This window comes from Rhinatrema bivittatum, chromosome 2 (assembly GCF_901001135.1).
Source record: "Rhinatrema bivittatum chromosome 2, aRhiBiv1.1, whole genome shotgun sequence".
NCBI lineage: Eukaryota > Metazoa > Chordata > Amphibia > Gymnophiona > Rhinatrematidae > Rhinatrema > Rhinatrema bivittatum.
Window position 1 is genome coordinate 247,726,067 of NC_042616.1, and position 22,301 is coordinate 247,748,367.

At 41.3% G+C, this 22,301-nt stretch overlaps 1 protein-coding gene across 2 annotated transcripts in view; it reads right to left on the reverse strand.

The window, feature by feature from the left end:
* ANO10 (anoctamin 10) overlaps positions 1–22,301 on the reverse strand; it is a 536,131-nt gene that overhangs the window by 423,317 nt on the left and 90,513 nt on the right. For both annotated transcript variants that reach the window (XM_029589377.1, XM_029589378.1), the window contains exons 10-11: positions 21,727–21,918; positions 18,163–18,291 (exon numbers count right to left, since the gene is read on the reverse strand). In XM_029589377.1, coding sequence (XP_029445237.1) covers positions 18,163–18,291; positions 21,727–21,918 — 321 coding nt within the window. The remainder of the gene's footprint in view (positions 1–18,162; positions 18,292–21,726; positions 21,919–22,301) is intronic.

The following is a 22,301-nucleotide window of genomic DNA, read 5'->3' on the forward strand; positions in this document are numbered from 1 at the left end:
AAACCCAAGAAATATAAATGAATAATAGTAAAACCAATATTTAGAAAAAGAATAATTTCAAAATAGCTAACAAATTCAATAATTGAAATATATTTAAAAAAATATTCCAAACACCATAAAAATACTGCAAAACAGCAGACACATCAAATAAGACCCAATAATTAAAATCAGCAAGGACATAAATCTACCAGCTCTCCATACCTGTGAATTTTGATTTCCAGATGCCCTGAGATTGCTGAGGATTAACTGTTGAGATGGAGGAGGGCTACATTCTCTCCATACACGCAGGCTCTCCCACACACATGCTCTCTAACTTTCAGATGCACACACTCCTCTCTCTCAGACACACAGATTCCCTCACACATACACATTCCCTCTCTCTCTCACACACATCGTCATTCACTCCCACAAGTTCCCTCTCACTCTCACACACCTTCATTGCTCAAAGGTACCCTCACTGTCTCATACATTCAGGCTCCCTCTCTCTCACACACATACTACACTAATTCTCTCTCACTGCAGGCTTCTATCCTCTGCGTCTTCAGGCAGGATGGGCTCTGTCTGCGGTTCTCCTAGGCTTCTCTTCTTCTTTGGTTGTGGGCGGGATGGGCTCCACCAGCGACCCCGCTGATTGGGCTTGTCTCCCCTGCTTCTTTGGTCACAAGTGGGCTGGGTTCCAGCCCCAGCCCTGCTAACTGGGCCTGTCTCCATAGTTTTTGGCCACAGGCAGAATGGGCTCCAAACCCATGGCTCTCCTGGGCCTCTCTCCTCTTCTTCTTTGGTCGCAGGTGAGATGAAACCTGCTGCCTGGGCCTGCTCCCCTGCTTTCTCAGCTGTGGGTGGGATGGGCTCTGCCCATAGCCCTGTTGCCTGGGTCTTTCTCCCCCATCTTCAGCCACGGGCCAGGAGGCTTCCCTGTGACTTCAGCCACTGGACCAGGAACTTTTCTGGCGATTTTAGCAACCCCTGAGGGTTGGCGTTCTAGGCAACTGCCTAGTTTGCTTAATGGATGTGCTGGCCCTGTAATCATTGGAACCATATAGGTGAATTTTCAAGGGAGTTACGCATGTAAATGAAACATGCTATCATAGCAATTTTCAAAAGCCATTTATCCGTGTTAAGTGCACTTAACATGGGTAAAACCTATTGACAATACAATGGCATATATTGTAGCAATTTTCAAAAGCCCACTTACATGGGTAAAGTGCATTTACACATGTAAAACCCAGTGTTAAGCAGGCCTTTAAGCTCTCTCTTCCCCCCTTTTCCACTTCAGTGTCTGTGAAATAGCCCTTCAGGTTGAGACCTGCACTAGTATCTGCAGCATTCGGCTATTCTCTTTGCTTTTCTAAGCCCCCATCGCATACACAAAATGCAAGAGCTGTGTATGGGACAGCCTGCCAAAGGAATGAACTACATTGCACAAAATTCATGCGGTGATGCACTTCACAACAGCCACACAGGTCGATACAGTAAAGTGTGCTCCGTCGGAGCGCACTGTCAGCCTGCTCTGGACGCGTGTTTTCCCTTACCCCTTATTCAGTAAGGGGAGGAAAACACGCGGCCCACCCGCGGCATCTAATAGCGCCCTCAACATGCAAATGCATGTTGATGGCCCTATTAGGTATGCGCGCGCGATTCAGTAAGTAAAATGTGCAGCCAAGCCGCACATTTTACTCTAAGAAATTAGCGCTGCCCAAAGGTCGGCGCTAATTTCTTCCGGCGCTAGGAAAGTGCACAGAAAAGCAGTAAAAACTGCTTTTCTGTGCACCCTCCGACTTAATATCATAGCGATATTAAGTCGGAGGTCCCCAAAAGTAAAAAAAAGTAAAAAAAAAAAAAAATTGAATTCGGCCCGCGGCTGTCGGGCCGAAAACCGGACGCTCAATTTTGCCGGCGTCCGGTTTCCGAGCCCATGGCTGTCAGCGGGCTCGAGAACCGACGCCGGCAAAATTGAGCGTCGGCTGTCAAACCCGCTGACAGCCGCCGCTCCTGACAAAAAGGAGGCGCTAGGGACGCGCTAGTGTCCCTAGCGCCTCCTTTTCCCCGTTTTTCCCGCGTCACCTCATTTAAATACTGAATCGCCCGCACCGGCGAGGGGCCGGTGCGCGCGCCGGGAGAGCGGGCGTTCGTCCGCTCTCCCGCGGTCTTACAGTATCGACCTGACAGTTTGTTGTGATGGTGGAGTGGCGGGGGGGGGGGGGGGGGGGGGGGTTGTTTCAGTAAAAGCACCTTCAGTTGATGTTTGGCCTTAAAATCAGCTCATTTATTCATGAAGGAGTACTCACTCCGAAATGAAAACAATATGTTAATTTTAATCACTGGTGGCACTGATTAACCTTCCTTAACATTCAGAATTAGCAGTGCTGTATACTCAATTAGCATATTTCAATTTACTGAACCGAGTAATCACAGTTTTGACATAATGCAGTAAAAATCATGAAAATGGGTGGCAACTCAAAAATGCATTTTATGAAATAAAAATGCTATTGATCTTGGTCTGCCCATTTGTCCATCCGTGATACTGATGTCACAAGCAAAGACTAGCAGATAGGCAAAGAAACTGAGAACATAAGCACGATAGTGGCCGAAGCAGCAGGGCTGGCAGGATTCACCAGGCCCCATCGACCAAGCACACAGAGAAGACAGAGAAGACAGTTGTGCACATGTGACTCTTCTTGGCCACTGCTGCGTGCCTCTCCTCAGGCTCCTGACCACTCTCTATGAGCAGGCACAACCATGCAGGGAGTGAGGAGAGCGTGAGGAGGGGGGAGGGGAATGAGAGAGAGAGAGTGTAGGCGTAGAGAGCATGGGATATTGGGAAGGTATCACAGGGTAGTGGGAAGAAAGTGTGTGAGAGGAGAGAGCAGAAGGGAGAGAACATGGCAGGGGGAAGTGGAGAGCAAGAGACTAATATGGGGAAGTGGCAAGGATATAAGAGAATGTTGGGGGTAGACAATATGAGCTAACACTCCCCACATCCGTCCGGAGAAACTAATACATATACCCCTATCCCACAGAGCAACTTTATAACACACGCCCTTCCAAAGCAACTTATACACCCACAAAACTAGAGCACCTGCTAAACACACGCCCAGAGCAAATGTAATACATTAATGCTATTAATCAAAATACCTTTTTTTTTTTTTTTTTTTTAAATAAAACATACTCAAGTTGCCAGCAATTCTAGATTTTAACAAAAAAAAAAAAAGATTTGAAAGCATAAATGCAAGTATGACAGGATCTCTTTGTTTAGTTCAGGAAAAAAAAAAATCCCATTATGTACTTATACCATCAAAATAAAATCAACTGCTAAAAGCATGCCTCTTCCATTATTCTTGATTTTCAAATCTTGAAACTTACTACCATAAGGACATGAAAATTATTAACATTCTTAAAATTTGAGTCTTTATATTATATCCTTATCAGTGTAATGAGTAGTGCATATGCAGCTGATGGTAAATAGAACTGAGCTTGTGGGAAACAGCTCTTGCTACATAAGCAGAACCCTGCCTTTTGGGGGAAAAAAAAAAAAAAAGGAACAGTGCCTGAAAGGAAGGAGGCTTTACCGTGGAAGTGCACCCTCCTATAGTCTTCCTCAATCTGACTGCTCCAATCCATACAAAATACCCGCTAGCTACAGTGCGCTGCTCACAAAAGATGTACACCCGGGCCAATTCAATCCAGTTACAAAACATCCACTGCCACTCCTGCTCACTTCCCTCTGTCCCTACAGAAACCACATCCCAGGAATCTATCTGTACCTTACAAGGCAGGGCATGGGTCATCCAAGCACAGCTTCTGCTGGAACAAGGTCGTCCGGACCTCGGGTGGGATGTGGCACGGGTCCCGAATCTTGCTTTCTAAGTCGAGGCTGTTTCTTCCTCTACCACGGACAGCACGTCAGCAACCGCAAAAGAGCTACACGATGGGAGACCGTGCCCTGGCTCGGGGGGCAAGGAACAGCGGTCTGTTTTGCCACATTACAACTGCTGACAATTTTGCATATTCTCCACTTCAAATGCCTTTCTCCAAAAAAAAAAAATAATAATAATAATAATAATAATCTGCAAGTATTGTAAAATGCCCTCATTTCTTCGCATTCTAAAGGTCCAATGTAGCTTACTAACAGAACCCAATGTTTCAAGAAATGGTAGAAAGGGGGAAACGTTCAGTTACATTTTCACAGAGAACAGTATATGCTCCAGATAGCTATTCATTTTTAATGTGCTTTGCTATAGGGGGACCCTTTTTTTCTCATCTTATGCCAACCGCCACCCAAATCTGAACTAAAGCAACATCGTAACACAATCAGACTGAATGCAGGCCATGCCGAAATGTTTTGCTGCTTCACCAAGACCAGTATCTGTCCCAGATATAATGATATGATTCAAGGTTTCTTTTAAGAGAAAAAGTAAGATGTTCCAACAGGGAAATCTCAGAGATGCTAATTCTTCCAAAACTTAAGTTGAGTGCAAGGTTTTCCCAAAAACAGGCATTGATTAAAGGCACAGCGTGAATTAAATGTATCCCAGCTTTAACATAAGAATGCAATACTGCTGATCTCCAATGGCCCAAAAGCATAAAGAAGGATGAAGAATGAGACGATAACTGGTGATAACAGCTTTTGATTTTGAACATCTAACCCAGGGGTCGGGAACCTATGGCTCGCGAGCCAGATGTGGCTCTTTTGATGGCTGCATCTGGCTCGCAGACAAATCTTTAATAAAAAAGTAAAAATCTAACAAAACCTCCCACCCTCCTGACGCCCCCCAAGACCTCAAAAATTAATTTACTACAACCCCCCTCCCTCCTGCCCCCCCCCAAGACCTGCCAAAAGTCCCTGGTGGTCCAGCGGGGGTCCAGGAGCGGTCCGGGAGCAATCTCCTGGACTTGGGCTGTCGGCTGCCATTAGTCAAAATGGCGCCGAAGGGTCCCAATACAGATCCCTGAGGCACTCCACTGTCCACCCCCTTCCACTGAGAAAATTGACCATTTAATCCTACTTTCTGTTTTCCTGTCTTTTAACCAGTTTGTAATCCATGAAAGGACATCGCCACCTATCCCATGACTTTTTAGTTTTCTTAGAAGCCGCTCATGAGGGACTTTGTCAAATGCCTTCTGAAAATCCAAATACACCACATCTACCAGTTCACCTTTATCCAAGTTTATTAACCCCTTCAAAAAAATGAAGCAGATTTGTTAGGCAAGACTTCCCTTGGGTAAATCCATGTTGACTGTGTTTCATTAAACCATGTCTTTCTATATGCTCTATGATTTTGATCTTTAGAAGGAGAAGCCTGTATTATGAGGTGATTCTCATAACTAGCAAGCAAGAGGCTCTAGGACTAGAATGGGGGAACAGGACATCTGTTTGTCATATCCCTTTGGACTGAAAACAAATCAGATTACAATCCATTAATAGCAAAACTAAATTTTTATAAAGCAGCAAACAAAAAATGTGCAGGATAACGTAGCAAATGTTTTATCAGCATCTAAGGAGATGACAATATGCAAAATATGATTTTTGTTTTGCTAAGTGAATGATATTAAATAATCTCCTGGTGTTATTAACAGAAAATTTACCTGTGATAAACCCAGTCTGATCTTGATTAATCAACAAAGGCATAATACCCTCAAGTCTTATTTGCAAAATGTTACTTATTATTTTCAAATCTGCATTAATTAGAGAAATCAGTCTGTAGGATCTACAATTTGTGGCATTCTTTTTAAACTGAAATTATTACCACTTATGCTAAAGTACCTATGAAAGAACCAGGAAACTTCAAATAATTAGTTTACATAACATAGGAGTAATTTTAGAGAGGAACCTTTTATAAAAATCTAAATGTAGGCTGTCTGGCCCTGGGCTTTTCTTAATGATAAAGGGAATGGAACAGCTCCCCTATGAGGAAAGACTAAAGAGGTTAGGACTTTTCAGCTTGGAGAAGAGACGGCTGAGGGGGGATATGATAGAGGTGTTTAAAATCATGAGAGGTCTAGAACGGGTAGAAGTGAATTGGTTATTTACTCTTTCAGATAATAGAAAGACTAGGGGGCACTCCATGAAGTTAGCATGTGGCACATTTAAAACTAATCGGAGAAAGTTCTTTTTCACTCAACGCACAATTAAACTCTGGAATTTGTTGCCAGAGGATGTGGTTAGTGCAGTTAGTATAGCTGTGTTTAAAAAAGGATTGGATAAGTTCTTGGACGAGAAGTCCATTACCTGTAGAAATGTTTTCCTTGACTGTTATGTTCCAGTAACAGGCCTGTAGGGTCATTCTTCAAAATGTATTATGAGGTTAACGCAACCATTAACGCCATAACGCATGCAATAATTGTGTTTCCGCATGGCACGAACACAAAGTTTTTGAAGTGGTGGGACTGGGGAGGGGTTTGAGCGGGATCAATTAAAATAAGGGCCAATATCACACAGTGTGAAAGCATAACACATGCTGTTGCACGTTTGTAACAGCGTTAAGCTGTTCGGCCATTTCTGGGCTTGGAGAGGGGAGAGGGAAGAGGGGGAGAGGGGAGTGGAGTAGACTGTAGAGAGAGAGAGAACTTCTGGGGAGGCAGTCACAATATTCAACTATTTATATCACTTTAGGAGGGCCAGCTAATAGTTCGAGGTGATGTGTTGGTGGTGGTTTAGAGTTTAGGAGGTTTAGTTTTATATGCATAGTGAGAAATACAAGCAGCACAGTAGACCTCGGTGAAGGTTTGACATCATTTGAGTGAGGAAAGTCTCACAAAGTTGAGATTTCTGCAATGTTCTCTTGCCCTATCTGATAGTACCCTGTTATAGAGTCCATCAAGCTACGGTGAGAGAACATTGTAGAAATATCATCTTTGTGAGACTTTCCTCACTCCAAATGACGTCAAATCTTCACAGAGGTCTACTGTGCTGCTCATATGTCTCACTCTGCATGTAAAACTGGCCCCTAAACCACCACCAAACCTCACCTCAAGCCATTAGCTGGCCCTGCTATAGAAATATAAATAGTTGACTACTATGAAGGCCTTATAAATAGTCTCTCTCTCTTCCTCCCTCCCTCTCCCCTCCCCCCCAATACGTATCTGTCTGGGCACAGCTAGCATTATCCATGTGTTATTATAGCATTTTGATGAATCTAAAGGCTGGTTTATTAACATACACTAAGCAAAAGGATTATGAGTATCTAAGCAATTTTTCAGTTTGAGCTGTCTGAATAGTTTCAAATTTGACTCATGCAAACATAAGAACAAGCCATACTGGGTCAGACCAAGGGTCCATCAAGCCCAGCATCCTGTTTCCAACAGTGGCCAACCCAGGCCATAAGAACCTGGCAAGTACCCAAAAACTAAGTCTATTCCATGTTACCGTTGATAGTAACAGCAGTGGCCATTTTCTAAGTCAACTTAATTAAGAGCAGGTAATGGACTTCTCCTTCAAGAACTTATCCAATCCTTTTTTAAACATAGCTATACTAACTGCACTAACTTCTTGCAACAAATTCCAGAGTCTTTTAGCCAGTTTGCAATCCATGAAAGGACATCGCCACCTATCCCATGACTTTTTACTTTTTCTAGAAGCCTCTCATGAGGAACTTTGTCAAACGCCTTCTGAAAACCCAAGTATACTACATCTACTGGTTCACCTTTATCCACATGTTTAACTCCTTTGAAAAAGTGAAGCAGATTTGTGAGGCAAGACTTGCCTTGGGTAAAGCCATGCTGACTTTGTTCCATTAAACCATGTCTTTCTATATGTTCTGTGATTTTGATGTTTAGAACACTTTCCACTATTTTTCCTGGCACTGAAGTCAGGCTAACCGGTCTGTAGATTCCCGGATCGCCCCTGGAGCCCTTTTTAAATATTGGGGTTACATTAGCTATCCTCCAGTCTTCAGGTACAATGGATGATTTTAATGATAAGTTACAAATTTTTACTAATAGGTCTGAAATTTCATTTTTTAGTTCCTTCAGAACTCTGGGGTGTATACCATCCGGTCCAGGTGATTTACTACTCTTCAGTTTGTCAATCAGGTCTACCACATCTTCTAGGTTCACCGTGATTTGATTCAGTCCATCTGAATCATTACCCATGAAAGCCTTCTCCAGTACGGATACCTCCCCAACATCCTCTTCAGTAAACACCGACGCAAAGAAATCATTTAATCTTTTCCGCGATGGCCTTATCTTCTCTAAGTGCCCCTTTAACCCCTCGATCATCTAACGGTCCAACTGACTCCCTCACAGGCTTTCTGCTTCGGATATATTTTAAAAAGTTTTTACTGTGAGTTTTTGCCTCTATGGCCAACTTCTTTTCAAATTCTCTCTTAGCCTGTCTTATCAATGTCTTATATTTAACTTGCCAACGTTTATACATTATCCTATTTTCTTCTGTTGGATCCTTCTTCCAATTTTTGAATGAAGATCTTTTGGCTAAAATAGCTTCATCAACATCAACTCTCTAAGGATGCTACTTAGCACAGCTTTTATTACTTAATTTCCAGCTTCTTGAATCAATTTAATAGGTATTTTTCTTCCTGGGTTCTTAATTTATTAATGTGGTCCAAATAAGCAATACTTTAACCATGTTATGTGGCTTTTAGGGTCTCCCATCTAAGAGTGGGAGCATAATCTATCGAAGAGTGGTGTAGATCAAAATCAGAGATGATCTTATTAACTATTTTACTACTAAGGCCAGAATTTCCAAGAACAACGTGTAGTGTTTATAACACTTTTTATTTCAAAAGTTAAGATCTTATACAGGATAGTCAGAGTAGTAATTCTGGAGCTACATAGCGAATAATCTATCCTGCTATACATGTTATGTAATGACTAGGTGAAAAAAGGTAGCTAGCAGGACAAAATTCTCCAAATATCTATGAGTTGTAATGCCCGAATCAAGTTCTGTAGACCATCAGATAAAGAGGGCATTGATAGAGAGTCATGTGATCTATCCAAAGCAAGTTAAATTCCAATTCCCCTCCAAATCCCTAAAGAGGGAATATCATAATTAGCAAATACTGAAAACTCTGGGGCCGATACAATACAGTGCGCTCACACGAGCACACTGTTTAACCCGCTGTCAGATGCGGGTTAAATAGGTGCTAATCCACCCCCTAATGCAATGGAGGGATTAGCTCCTATTTAAATCACATCGACGCGGAGTGAATGAGTTAGCGCTCATCACATGCAAATGCATGTGAATGAGGCTATTAAACATTCACTCCGCATTAAAAAAAATAAATGTGCATCTCAGACATTAACGCCTGCCTGGAGCAGGCGTTAATAGCTGAGTGCACGTAGAAGAAGCACAGAAAAGCAGAAAAAACTGCTTTTCGGTACTTCTTCAATAAAAAAAAAAAAAAAAACCTCGGCAGCCACCACGATCCCCCAATTTGCATATTGCATGGCACCCCCCCCCCCCTTGCGGGCGCCATGCATGCGCTAAGAAAGCGGGCACTGAAAAGTTAGCTCCCGCTTTCCGCATCATTTATTGCATCAGCCCCTCTGTATGTAAAAATCACTCTCTTTAGTACTGGGAACATAAATATTTACCAGGGTAATATTTCTTTTCCCTTACATTGAACATTGAAGCTTAACAGATTGTCCAACAAGATCAGACCAGAATTTGTTAATCATTATAGTAAGGGATATGTACAGCAAAACTCCCTGGCTCTTAGAATTACAAAAGGCAAAGAAATGTTGGTCTACCCAGTCGTTGCTCACTTTAGCATATGCTCAATAGATGAAAGAAGAGTGGGTTTTTTTGTTTTGTTTTTTTAAGAACTTGCGTTTGGCTAACTGCAGAATCCTTGATACACCGCGGGACACTGAGAGAAACTGTATTTACTTTAGAACTCATCTTTATATTTCGCATGTACCTAGGGAGGTTAATTTTCTTTGTGAATAGGCCTAAAATCTGTACGCAACTGCTTTACAAACTTTGGCCAATATTTGCAAAGCAAACTTTACATCTAATCTTCACTTTCAAAATGCTCAGGCAATTCATCCAGTTCACGCATGGACTTAACTTACACAAAGCTGCGCATCCTCCTGGGCGGGCTTAACTTGTGTGGGTTAACTTTAAAACTGAAAAGTATGTACGTGCAATCCATCGCTGCCCTACGGGAACGCCTCTCTGCAGACTGTGTAGAAGTAGAAGCTTTATTGAGGCATAGTATTCAAAAATTACATTGAATTCACAACCAAACTAAACATTTTCGAAAATACACCCAATAAAATGTGTGTGCACTTTAATGCACATAGAACACCAGGCTATTTTGAAACAGCCATTTAGGCACATAAAACATGGGTTTACGAGCAGTAACTGCTTTGAAAATTCAACCCATCCTGTACAGGGTGAGGATGATTTTCAAAGCCATTTCTATGGGCAAAACAGTGCTTTGCCGGTTGCAATGGCCTTTTATAAGATTGCCTACCTGATATGCACATGTAGCCTGCATGCATGGAAGTTTGCCCGCAATGAGTATGGGCATTCCTGGGAGTGGAATTTGCACTGGCATGCATACTTTTGCATTTTTTCAAATTCTGGACATAAATTAGCAGGGTATAAACGGCTGCAGGTAATTTTGAAGGGATAATTTTCAATGGAAAAATATGCTCGTACTTTCCCTTTGAAAACTAGTTCAAAATATGTGGGATAATTTGGTAACAAGTTTGCTTAAAGAAAGTCAGCAAACACGTGCATAAGTTACACTAATTTTCAAACTGAACGTATGTGTGTATGTTCGCGCCGAAGAGTATCCCAACAAACACCACCCACAATTACACATCTGCTAATGAGTGCATGGAAAATTTTCAGGAAAATTAATGTGCATACATCTGAAAATCCAAAAGTATCCACATAAGTGCAAACCCTTCTCCAACCACACACCTCCAGGAACCCTTCCCTTCAGTGCGGGTAAACTTACACATACACAGGACACACTCACATACCCTTGTCTGACAAGCGAGCAATTTTATTACAGGTCCTTTTCATAAGACTTACTGAGATATGCCCTTGCAATATAATTTACTTAAGAACATAAGCATTGCCATGCTGGGTCAGGGCATCATCTCCAGTATCCTGGTTCCAACAGTGGCCAATCTAGGTCTCAGGTACCTGGCAGGATCCCAAGGGGTAGATAGATTCCATGCTGCTTATCCCAGGGGTAAGAAGTGGATTTCTGCAACTCCACCTTAATAATGGTTTATGGAATTTTCCTCCATGAACTTGTCCAAACCTTTTTTAAACCCAACAAACAATTTCAGAGTTTAATTATGCATTGAGCAAAAAAATATTTTCTCCTATTTGTCTTCAATGTATTACCTAGTAACTTCATTGTATGTTCCCTAGTCTTTGTACTTTTTGAAAGAGTAAACAAATGATTTGCATTTATCTGTTCCACTCCACTCATTATTTTATAGACCTCTTATCAACTGAAAAATACTCAAGGTGCAGTTACACCAAGGGGCGGATACAGCAACATTATGATATTCTCTGATTTATTTTCCATTCCTTTCCTAATAATTTCTAGCATTCTATCCACTTTCTATGCTACTGCCATACACTGAGCAGAGGATTTAAACATATTATCCACGATGATGCCTACATCATTTTCCTGGGTGATGACTCCCAAACTGGAACCTTACATTGAGTAGGTATAATTTGGGTTGCTCTTCTCTATGGGCATTACTTTGCACTTGTCCATATTAAATTTCATCTGTCATTTAGATGAAAAGTCTACAAGGTCCTCTTGCAATTCCTCACAAGCCTCTTGTGATTGAACAACTTTAAATAATTTTGTGTCATTTGCAAATCTGATCACCTCACTTGTTGCTCCATTTCAAGTCATCTATAAATATGTTAAAATGCAGTAGCCCCAGTACAGATTCCTGGGGCACTCCACTATTCACCATAGAGAAAACTGACCATTTAGCCCTACTCTCTGTTTTTTTGTTTTTGTTTTTTTTTATCTTTAACCAGTTCTCAATCAGGGGTGGATTGAGGGAAAATAGTGGCCCAGGGGATTTTTCTCCATACTGGCCCATGGGTACCCAATTACATATACAATATAATTTACATATATATGTACACACCCCTATATTTCGGCATGGTCCTCCCATATCAACACAGTACTATTTGCCAAAACTCAAAGAATAACAATCCCACCTATGAAAAAGAATACCACAAATATTACACCAGAATCTAAAATATCAATACACCTCCTATCAGGAAAACAGAACAGGTCAAGCTACTACAGATCCCTACAGAGAAACCACATGCTAAAAGAATGCTTCATCTCAGTCTTTGCATGCAGAACACAAACTCTCACCAAACACAAAATAAAGCCACATAAAGTATAAATAGAAATGTACAGACAAAATCTAAACTGTAAAACGTATCACGCCAGACTCTATACAGTGCAACAATGGAAAAACAAAAATGTCACTAATCCTCATGAAACAATCAATAAAATCAAGATATATAAATCATGAATCATAATTATAAAATCATACTAATAAAATAATTTCAAAACAGCTGATGAATAGAATATCCAATAATTAAAGACTCAAGCAAATTTTGAAACCTTTACCAAACACCAATAAAATATTTCAAACAGCAGACACATCACATACTACCCAATAATTAAAATGGTAGTCAATCAAGAAAAAATGAACTTAAAAAGCCACCTTTACTTACCCTCTCCAGCAGTTCTCCTACTCCTTTCCCTTGCAGGCCACACCAGAAGCAGCAGTAGCTGCTGAAGCTGTCCTCACTGTCCTCTTCCTTAGGGACCACAACCAATCTCTTCTCTCTCTCTCTCACTCACACTCACTAACACACACACCAGTCATACCCTCAAGAACAATTTCTGTCTCTCACACACCAATCATCTCCTCAACCAGTCTCTCTCTCTCACACACACAAGCACACACATATCAGTCATCTCCCTGATCAGTCTCACACATATACACGACACGTCACTTCTCTGGCCAGACTCTCTCAATCACACAATGCTCTCGCTCGCTCTTACTTACACAAAGGCTTTCAATCACACACATGCTCTCTCTCTTTCACTTACACACAAGCTCTCAATCACACACATGTTCTATCTCACAGCCACAAGCCAGCCAAAAAATTGTTCCATCTCTCTTGCACAAACACATTGACACACAGAAGCACCCTCCCTGTCTTACATACACATTACACTCTCACAGAAGCACCTTGCTTTCAGACTTGCAGCATTTTTTACATTTACTAAAAGTGAAAGTGATGATCCCAACCATTAAATAAGAAAATGAAATTCCTATCAGAAGGTGAAATGACATCCTTCCTTCAGGTTCTGTCCTCCCAAGGGACAGCCACCCACACCGTACAGCTTCTCTTGTTTTGCGCTTTCAGGCAATAAAGCAAGTGTCTTTCTTCAAACTATCAGTCATATGATTATTCATGTGGGAGATATGGCACCGAAAGACATCCTTAGTCAACTTCCCTTTTAAATGGGAAGATTCCAATCTTAGTCATTTAAAAATATACATTTTCTAAAGGCTTAAAAAAAATGGCAAAACCGTTTCAGATTGGAACTATTCTAGTCTTCATGCTTAAATTATGCTTAAAAAAACCCAAACAAACCCCACCTGGCATCAGTATCTTAAATTTGTGATTTTGCTGAGATGAACATTTAAATAGTTTAATTTTTTTTGCTTTAGTCTCTACCCACTTTGCTAAATTTTATTTTCCAGAAGAGGGATGCTTAACATTCAGTAATTTAATCTTTCATCCAACTTTTCAAAAGTTGCACTACCAGCACAAAAAGTTGAGGTATATGTACTATCACATTTCATTTTTTTTTAAACTGGCAGATTCCTCTCTCACATACACATCACATACACACACACACAAGCACCGTTCCTTTCTCACACACAGAAGCACCCTTCCGATCCAAGGCCCCCGCTGAACAGCTGGTCTCCGGTGGCAGTTAGCAGCACCGGTATTCACTTCTTCGGCCCCCGCCGGCCTCGATTTTAATTTCTTCGGCCCCCCGGCTTGGTCTCCGGCGGGGGCCGAAGAAATTAAAATTGAGGCCGGCGGGGGCCGAAGAAAAGAAGATGGGCGCCACCCAGCCAGCCCCCGCTTGAGGCTGGCTGGGAGGCGCCCATCTTCTTTTCTTCGGCCGCCACCGTCAGCCTCGATTTTAATTCAGTCGGCCCCCTGCCGGCTTGGTCTCTGGCGGGGGCTGGGTGGGAGGCTCCCATCTTCATTTCTTCGGCCCCTGCCGGCTTGGTCTTCCGCGGGGGCTGGCTGATCTTCTTTTCTTCGGCCTCTGCCGGCCTCGATTTTTATTTCTTCGGCCCACGCTGGCTTGGTCTAATGGCGGGGGCCGGCTGGGAGGCGCTGAGGCTGGGCTGAGGAAGAGCCATGCGGTCGAGACCACATGACCAGCTAGACCGGCCCACCGGGGGATGCCCGATCCCCCGATAGGTCAATCCGCCCCTGTTCTCAATCCAAAACAGGACATAAATGCATTATATTTAAAGCCCTTCTTGTGTGCCTGGATTTTTTTTTTTAATGAAAATAATACTGAACAGAGCATTCATGTTAACAGCCAACAATCAACCACATATACAATGCAAATGTAAGGATTCAGTTAGTATATAGAAGTGATTTGCTTTGACATACCAGATAGCAAGAATATAATTAAGCAGCATCCAAAAAATAAACAAAAGAAATATCCAACATGTACATATATGTTCTATAATTGGAGCTATAATATATAAAAAGTTATTTATTATCATGTTTACCACAACAATTGCACGTGGTCTCCAAACAACCAAATATGAATAGCCAAGACTGATTAACTATTCAAACACCACAGACTTAAGCTGCACAGTCTTCTTGTCCAGAGATTGGATTGTCTGTTAGCCACGTTCCCTCTCAAGCTCTGGCTTTGAGCAGCTCTGTCAGCCCAATACTTGTAACTGATCATTTATGTTCCAACATCATCTTTAGGATGCAGTATAGCCAGCAAAACGAACTTCAAAGCATACTGATTTTCAGGGCAGTATAGAAGCCTCACCCAGAGCATCACACAACTCTCCTCAATAAAAAACTCTTTCGACACATGCTGGCAACCAGGTTACAACGGAAAATAACTCTTTTCTGTCTAATGCATTTTTCCTTCATTTGCACAGCATTACAAGCAAGGCACCATAACTTATATTCTCAGTATCCATGCGTGCACACAATTTAATATAGTTAAATATTTTTTCTTGGTTTCTGCATCACTGATTCATGCTGTGCTCCTGTCATAATAATTTTTGACAAGAGCAATTCCCCTTTTCTGCTCAAAGTTTTCAAGCCATTTCACAGTAGAGTGCCCTTGCAATATTCCAAACAAAGGGAAAATGGAATACATCATTTCCAAATCCTACTTTAAGATTAGATGTCATGCTCCTACACTTTCACTCATTGGATTTAGCAGTCTCCCAGCTGTGTATAGCGACACATTTTACTCGGTGATATTATACCCACAATCTCCATAAATACCCAAGATGCAGATTTATTTAGCCAGGTTCCTATTACAAAATACCCACTGATGTTGCGAAGTACCATGTTCTTTTTTTTGCAATAGCAAATCAGTTTAGGGAAGGGGATATCACAAATGCAATGTTCTGTTCTTAAGCAAATGTGCTCCTATGAAATGATACACATTTTCAAAAAGATCATTTTTCAGTACAAAACCATCTTTCAAGCACATAGCGCAGGACTATATGATTTTTTTTAACTGTGTCAGAGAATTATTTACTAATGCAAACAGAAATAAGGACATTCAGAGTCATAGTTGCCCTAGCAACTATAATTCAGCACCTGTCTGCCATGTCAGCACACCAGTGCTTCCCCAGCCTCTCCTAAAGGTGTGCCTAAGTAGTTGAGTTTTCAGGATATGTGTAACGAATATACAATGCACGCAAGCCTATCTCAAGCAGATCTTGAAAACCAGTATGCCTCCAGGATAGGGCTGGGAAACACAGAATTACATTATCGTTGGGTTTCTGTGATACAGCCACACAGTTATGTGAAATGCACACATTTACATTTTTCCCATTTGGAAATATAATAAATTCAGAGAATTATACAATAATAATCCCTAGCCCTATTCCTCCCCTCTTCTCTATGCTTTCTAATACCCACTCCCACCCCAAATGTGTTCCACTATGTGCCTGCACAGCCTGGGCCTTTTTCGTCCCATGTCTCTTCACCCTTGGACCTGATCTTGCCCGATGCCTTTTGTAATGGAAAGTTCTGGAAACTTGAGTTGTATTATATTTACGTAATTTATAATGTAATCTCTAATATGGACAATTCAAGATGTTTGTCATAGGAGCTATAGCTCAGAAGTCCCTGACTTTTCTGCATTTATGCTATAATTATAACACGACTTTAAAATAGGTTTGCAGATTTCCCAAGGTTGTTTTCTTTTGGTTCATTTTGGTCTTAATTATATCTTGATTACATAATATTCTTTTAATTCCAAATGAATATAATAATGCACTTATATAATGGCACTTAATTTAACAGGAGTGGTCTACTGATTCGTCCATGTTTTTATGTGATTTTGCTTTTGATGCTTTATAATAAGATTGTAATAAGTTAATTTTTAGTAATATTTTTATGTCCAGTTTTTATGTTATTTATCTGAATGTGGTTGAATTTTAGCTAACTGTATTTATTGTAAACCAATATAATGGCTTGTCCCAAATACCGGTATAGAAATTTTGGAAAATAAAAATAAATTAAATAAACAAAACAGATTTATACAATATTAACCAGAAGGGAAAAAAAACAATTAGACAAGAATTTTATATTAAATAATCTATTATACTAGTTCAAATACATGGGAGGGGGACTCAGGAATATTCCAAAGAAAATTTCTAAATTCATAAGGGTGCTGCCTAATACTTCTTATATTATGCACTCAATTTCACCAAAAAACTCTGTTCATTTTTTTCTACATCATTTTCCCACTGATGAAGGTCAAAACATGACCTCATTCTTGAAGCCCTGACGGAAGGACCGGAACAGCCCTGGATTTGCATTGGCCTTTCAACTTATTAAGCTAGGGCAGCAAAATCAAGCCAATGTAGTTTTCAGTGATTAATGGGTATTTATTGTATTGTCATCTTATTTTCAAAGAGCCAGATGGATACTACATCTGACTGCTTAGTACACCTAACTGTTGGGAACATTGGGCACATGAACAAAAAATGAGTGCTCACATCCATATTGCTTGTGTATATTCTGAACATCCTCATCAATCTTTGAAGAAGCAGAGAAGAAAATAAACCCAAAAGACAAAGAGATTGGATAGCTACTTATTTTAATTGTGGGCCGAGCTGCCTGGGATTTTTTTTTTAATGTGCTAAATAATTTGGCTCAGTTCATGTTTGGCTCATAACATCAAGCCAGCTCCTCAGCATGATTTACCTATTATATTTTCTGGCTTGCTCACCTCTAACAGCAAAATAGTACAAAATGCTGGACCTATATACATTTGCAGTGATTTTTCCCCAAATTGTGCTAGCATGGATCCTGATTTTTAAACCTAGATTTCTCAAAACTGTAAAACCTGAATTTCTGAAAAACACTAAAGATCTCTAATACTGTGCCAAATTAGTTTTCAAATTCAAGGTGACCACACAAAAAAAAACATTCTCAAGAGCAGAAAACGAAAATACGTTTTTCATGTCTGACATTCTCAAACAGCAGTGAACAAAAAAACATTTCAAATCTGGCAGATCAAGAAGGAAATCTTGGTGCCCAACAGTTTTTAAAACGAACACCTGCCTTACAATAGTGAAACCCAGGAATTATCCCAGAAGTGCCACCAGAACCACAAGTAATGTGGTGATACCATGGCACCATAAGAACATGCAGACTGTGGATTGCCATGTTCACTCACCACAGGTTTGACCACACACCACTCAAAGCTTCAGAAAGTCATTCCTATGGCATGGCAATATATCTGTGTTAACAGAGCCAGCTCAATCATGTCAAAATAGTATTCACCTTTCATTCCTTCCCTCCCCCACCCACCCCATTTACTAAAAGTGTTACATATCCTCTCAGGTCTAGCGCGGACTGTACAGTACATTTCACTTTACCTCGACTGCCACCACAATCAGGATGAGGTCAGTCCTCGACTCCTGGAAGAGAGAGTTCACTTGTGTAGACATGCCGATCAAGGCGCAATTAGTGACCACCGATATAACGCTCATGGTTTCAAAAGCCAGCTGAAAAAAAAAAAAACCGCACAGACATGAGATGTAATTAACATTCATATGCTCAGTGTTAAGTCTCTGCTTCAGATGAAAAGCAGCTGCAAATCCACTAGTGCCAGAAACAGGCAAGGTCACAACTTCAAGCAAGTCAGATTTGGCTTTTGTTTGTTTTTCATCAGGGGAAGAGTGGTGTGGGGGGGGGGGGGGGGGGGGCAGTTCTAGCTTGCGGCACAAATCATACGGATTATATGCTGTGGTGTTTCCCAAAAATTTCTTATTACTTTCGATAACTTTATAATGACAGGTACGAAAAAAGTAATTGTACAAGTTGTTAACCATTATTTCAGCCATGAAAATCTAGACCTGCTAAAATGAAAAAAAAGAAAAAGAAAACATTTGTTAAGCTTCTGAAAAATGGTTGAATCTGGTAGGAGACCGATGTTTACAACAGGAAAGACATATCTGTCAGTTACATTATGGTCACAAGTTTCCAGAATCAGGACCTTGTAACAGATGTCTCACACACACACACACACATATACAAAAAGACTCTATTTTTTCTAAGGGATCAGAAACAGGCCGAGAGAAAACTAAATTTATGATGCAGATCTCATTTATAGCCTGATTATCTAAGGTGTTTCTCCCATTTTGTCTCTATAGCAACAAAGCTTAGTAAATCAGACCCTTGAACGGGAAATTTGAAAAGCCCTGCGTTTGCCCAAACCGGAAGATACGCGCACAAGTCGGGCGGCGCGTGCCAAGTGGATTTCATAAGCCACCCCCTACCTTCCACTGCGCGCACAAGTCAAAGGTTTTCAAAAAGGGGTGGGGCGTGTCAGGGGAAGGCCAAGAGATGTGCACGTAAATACTTATGCGCGCAGGCGCATGCCTGGGGTCCCCTGCCGCGTAACTTTACTACTGCTGAGGATGGCGTGTAAGTAATAAAATAAAAACTTCTAGGCTAGTCAGCGGGTTTTAAGGATTGCTGCTAATGGGGGGGGGGGAGGGGGAAGGGAGACGATTAAAACTATTGGGTTTTGGAAGTCCTATCCCTTGCCTGTGTGAAGTGGGAACGAACTGGTGAAACTGGCAACGGTGTGGACGTACAACCCTTTTAATAGGCCTCCACTTACGCAGTGGAAGGATTTGCAGGCACACGTACGCGGCTACTTACATTTGCGCGCACTCAGCATATTTTATAACACGTGCGCATATACACGCGTATGCTATAAAATAGGCGCGAGTCGGCAAACGCCTGCACATGTGCCCCCGCGTGCCCGTTTAAAAGGTTACCGTCCCTGAGAGAGACACTTTGGCAGGGCACGCGGTCCAAGCGGTACCCACCAAGAGATCCATTTTACCCTACTTAAAAAAAACACAGCCTCCGCAACAGCAGATCGCTTGGTTTGCATTGTTTTTTAGGTTCATACTAAAGCTGTCTCTGATATTTCAGTTTTTTTATTTTTAATTCATTTGCACAAATTTCTACAAACCTGATTTCAGTTTGTCACTATGGGGTATGGTGTACAGATCGAGGAGGAAAAGAATGCAAATGATCTATTTTAGAATAAGTCTAACGTAAGACAATGTGGAAAAAGTGAAGAGGTCTGAATGGTTTCTGAATGCAGTATACTCGGATCTTGGGAGAAAAAAAAAGAAGAGAATTCCCACTTCAAGGGCGACCTCTTGCTATCCTATAAGTAACACAGAAGGGACAAGCCTGGAAGGAGATTTCCCTGGGTCATGTATTGTCCAGCTCACCATACTGGCAAGGAGAAGGAGAAATGGCAGTAAATTTTATTAGATTCTACTCTCTCACTCCCACCCCCACCCCCCCCAAAATCCACACATTTTTTTTTTAATTGTTGCAATGAAATATATATGTATCCTAGAATATATATTTAATTGCAAAAACCTTAAATTGCAAAAACTACTTATTTTTGTCTGTTATTATTTGTTAATTATACTTGCTTTTTTCCCAAGACAATTATTTATCATTTTGCTTTTGTATGGGGGCCAATATGCCTCTCAGTCAAGTCACATGGAGCTCACTGGTCCTATTTCTACATTACCCAATAACAGAATGACTTTATAAGCCACTGGAGTGCTGTTTTCAAAGCTCTACAATTGTATATCCAAAGGCACTAAAACAGTTTGATTTTTGATCAGATGTCTAATTATGTTGCTTTTAAATCACTTAGTGGCAGCCAGGGAGACCATGAAAAGCATTTCTCCCCCTCAGGCCAGAGAAAACCACAAGCTTTACCTCTGTCCTTCCAGCTGAGACTTTGCATTTACATTCTGCCATTAGGACAGGTAATGAATACAGTTACGTGATTTAATCACGTTCATTTTTTTCTCTCTCTCTCTTTTGTTTTTCTTCCTTGAGAGTGGCAGTCTGGCAACAGTGAATACAGTTCAATATGGAAGACATTCAAAGCCTTTGGAATGAAGGTCAAAGGGTTTTAACCATGTAAATTTAACACAATAAGCGAAGTGCTGCCAAATAAAAGGGATAAGTTTCAGAAGCAGCCTTTGTACTGCCAGGTTTGAGAGCGGCACAGGCGCGTTAGGCCAGAGGAGAAAGGGGGGTTCTGGGAGCACGGTCTGCACTCAGTCAGTCCCAGCTGTGAAGGAAAGGTTGTCATCCTTCACTGCAACATATGGCAAATGAACCATTTGTACAGCAGTAGGACCAAGCCCCACGTCATTTCTTCTCTTTACCAATGAGGAGGCGGCTTTGGCAAAACCATTTACCTCCCAATGCTCCAACTTAAAGCACGGATGGCACGCCAAAGCATCGCCTCTGATCTAAGGGCTTCCTGTGGGTGTGGTTTATCAGACGGAGAGCAAAAAATCCAAATGTGCCAAACTGGAGGAGGTAGAGCAGGAAATAGCAAAGTCCTCAGATTTGCCCGCCTGATTTTGAAGGATCAAAAAATTTTGCACTGAAAAAAAGACTGGAATTTAGTAAACCCTACCAGTAGAAAAGACTCCAAAGCAAAGGCAAAGCTTGGACATGGGCTATTGACACACCTCTGCTTGTAGAGATTCTAAAACCGTGACCACACGATGTTAATTTTATGTTATTACTGTTCAGTTCTGTTTATCCAAACTGCATGGGGGAGAAGCAGATGTTCAGATAATCTATAGTTCGGATAAGAGAGTTTATTACGCAATTCATTATGCTGTGTACTCTGTCTGATAGGGAGCTCCGGAAGAACAGGATTTAAATAACCAACGCTGTATTATTTCTATCATCATACGAGGAAAAGATGTCCCACTCTGAATCAGTATCATATCCTATATCCACATCTCCAGCTGATGCTCTTGGATCACTGCCCCAAGCAGGCCACAGACTCCACCAGCAAGCATGTAATGCTGGCATCAGGGAAAGGAAAAGGTTTGATCTGGAGAACTGTTCACAAACAAAAACGTGCCCCTTACCTGCCAGACTCCGATGCTTGCCGAAGGCTCAGCAAAGGGGCGTTTGAAGACCCGACACATTTTTAAGGCATCCGAGTAGAGCTCCGTGACATTGTTCAGGACTGCAAAGATGGCTGCCAGAGGATAGACACACGAGAAAAGACTCACGTATCCAAACTGTAGGAACAGCTCCAGGTAATCGTCAAAAGTACCCTAAAAAAACATCAAGCAATGTAAAAATGAACACCTCACATCCCAGAAAAAAAAAACACTCTCTTGGGTAAAGATTCAAATTCAAAGTCATCCTCACAGATCACCGCATCCACAAAGCTCAAGGTGGAGTACAATCATCACAGATAAATAAAAAAAACACTACAAACTTAAAAACAGTATCAAAACATAGCCAAACAAGTTCAGTAACAGGAAAACATAGCAGCAGGGCATTGATGCACAACATATGACATCGCAAGAGCAGAAGGGAAGGGCGGAAGCACTGGAACGCAGGTTGCTGGGACTTATAGCACGAGGTGTCTCCAGAACAAACTGTATTCTTAATTTCACCTCTCCGGTCCCGCTCTATAACCCACTCTCTTTCC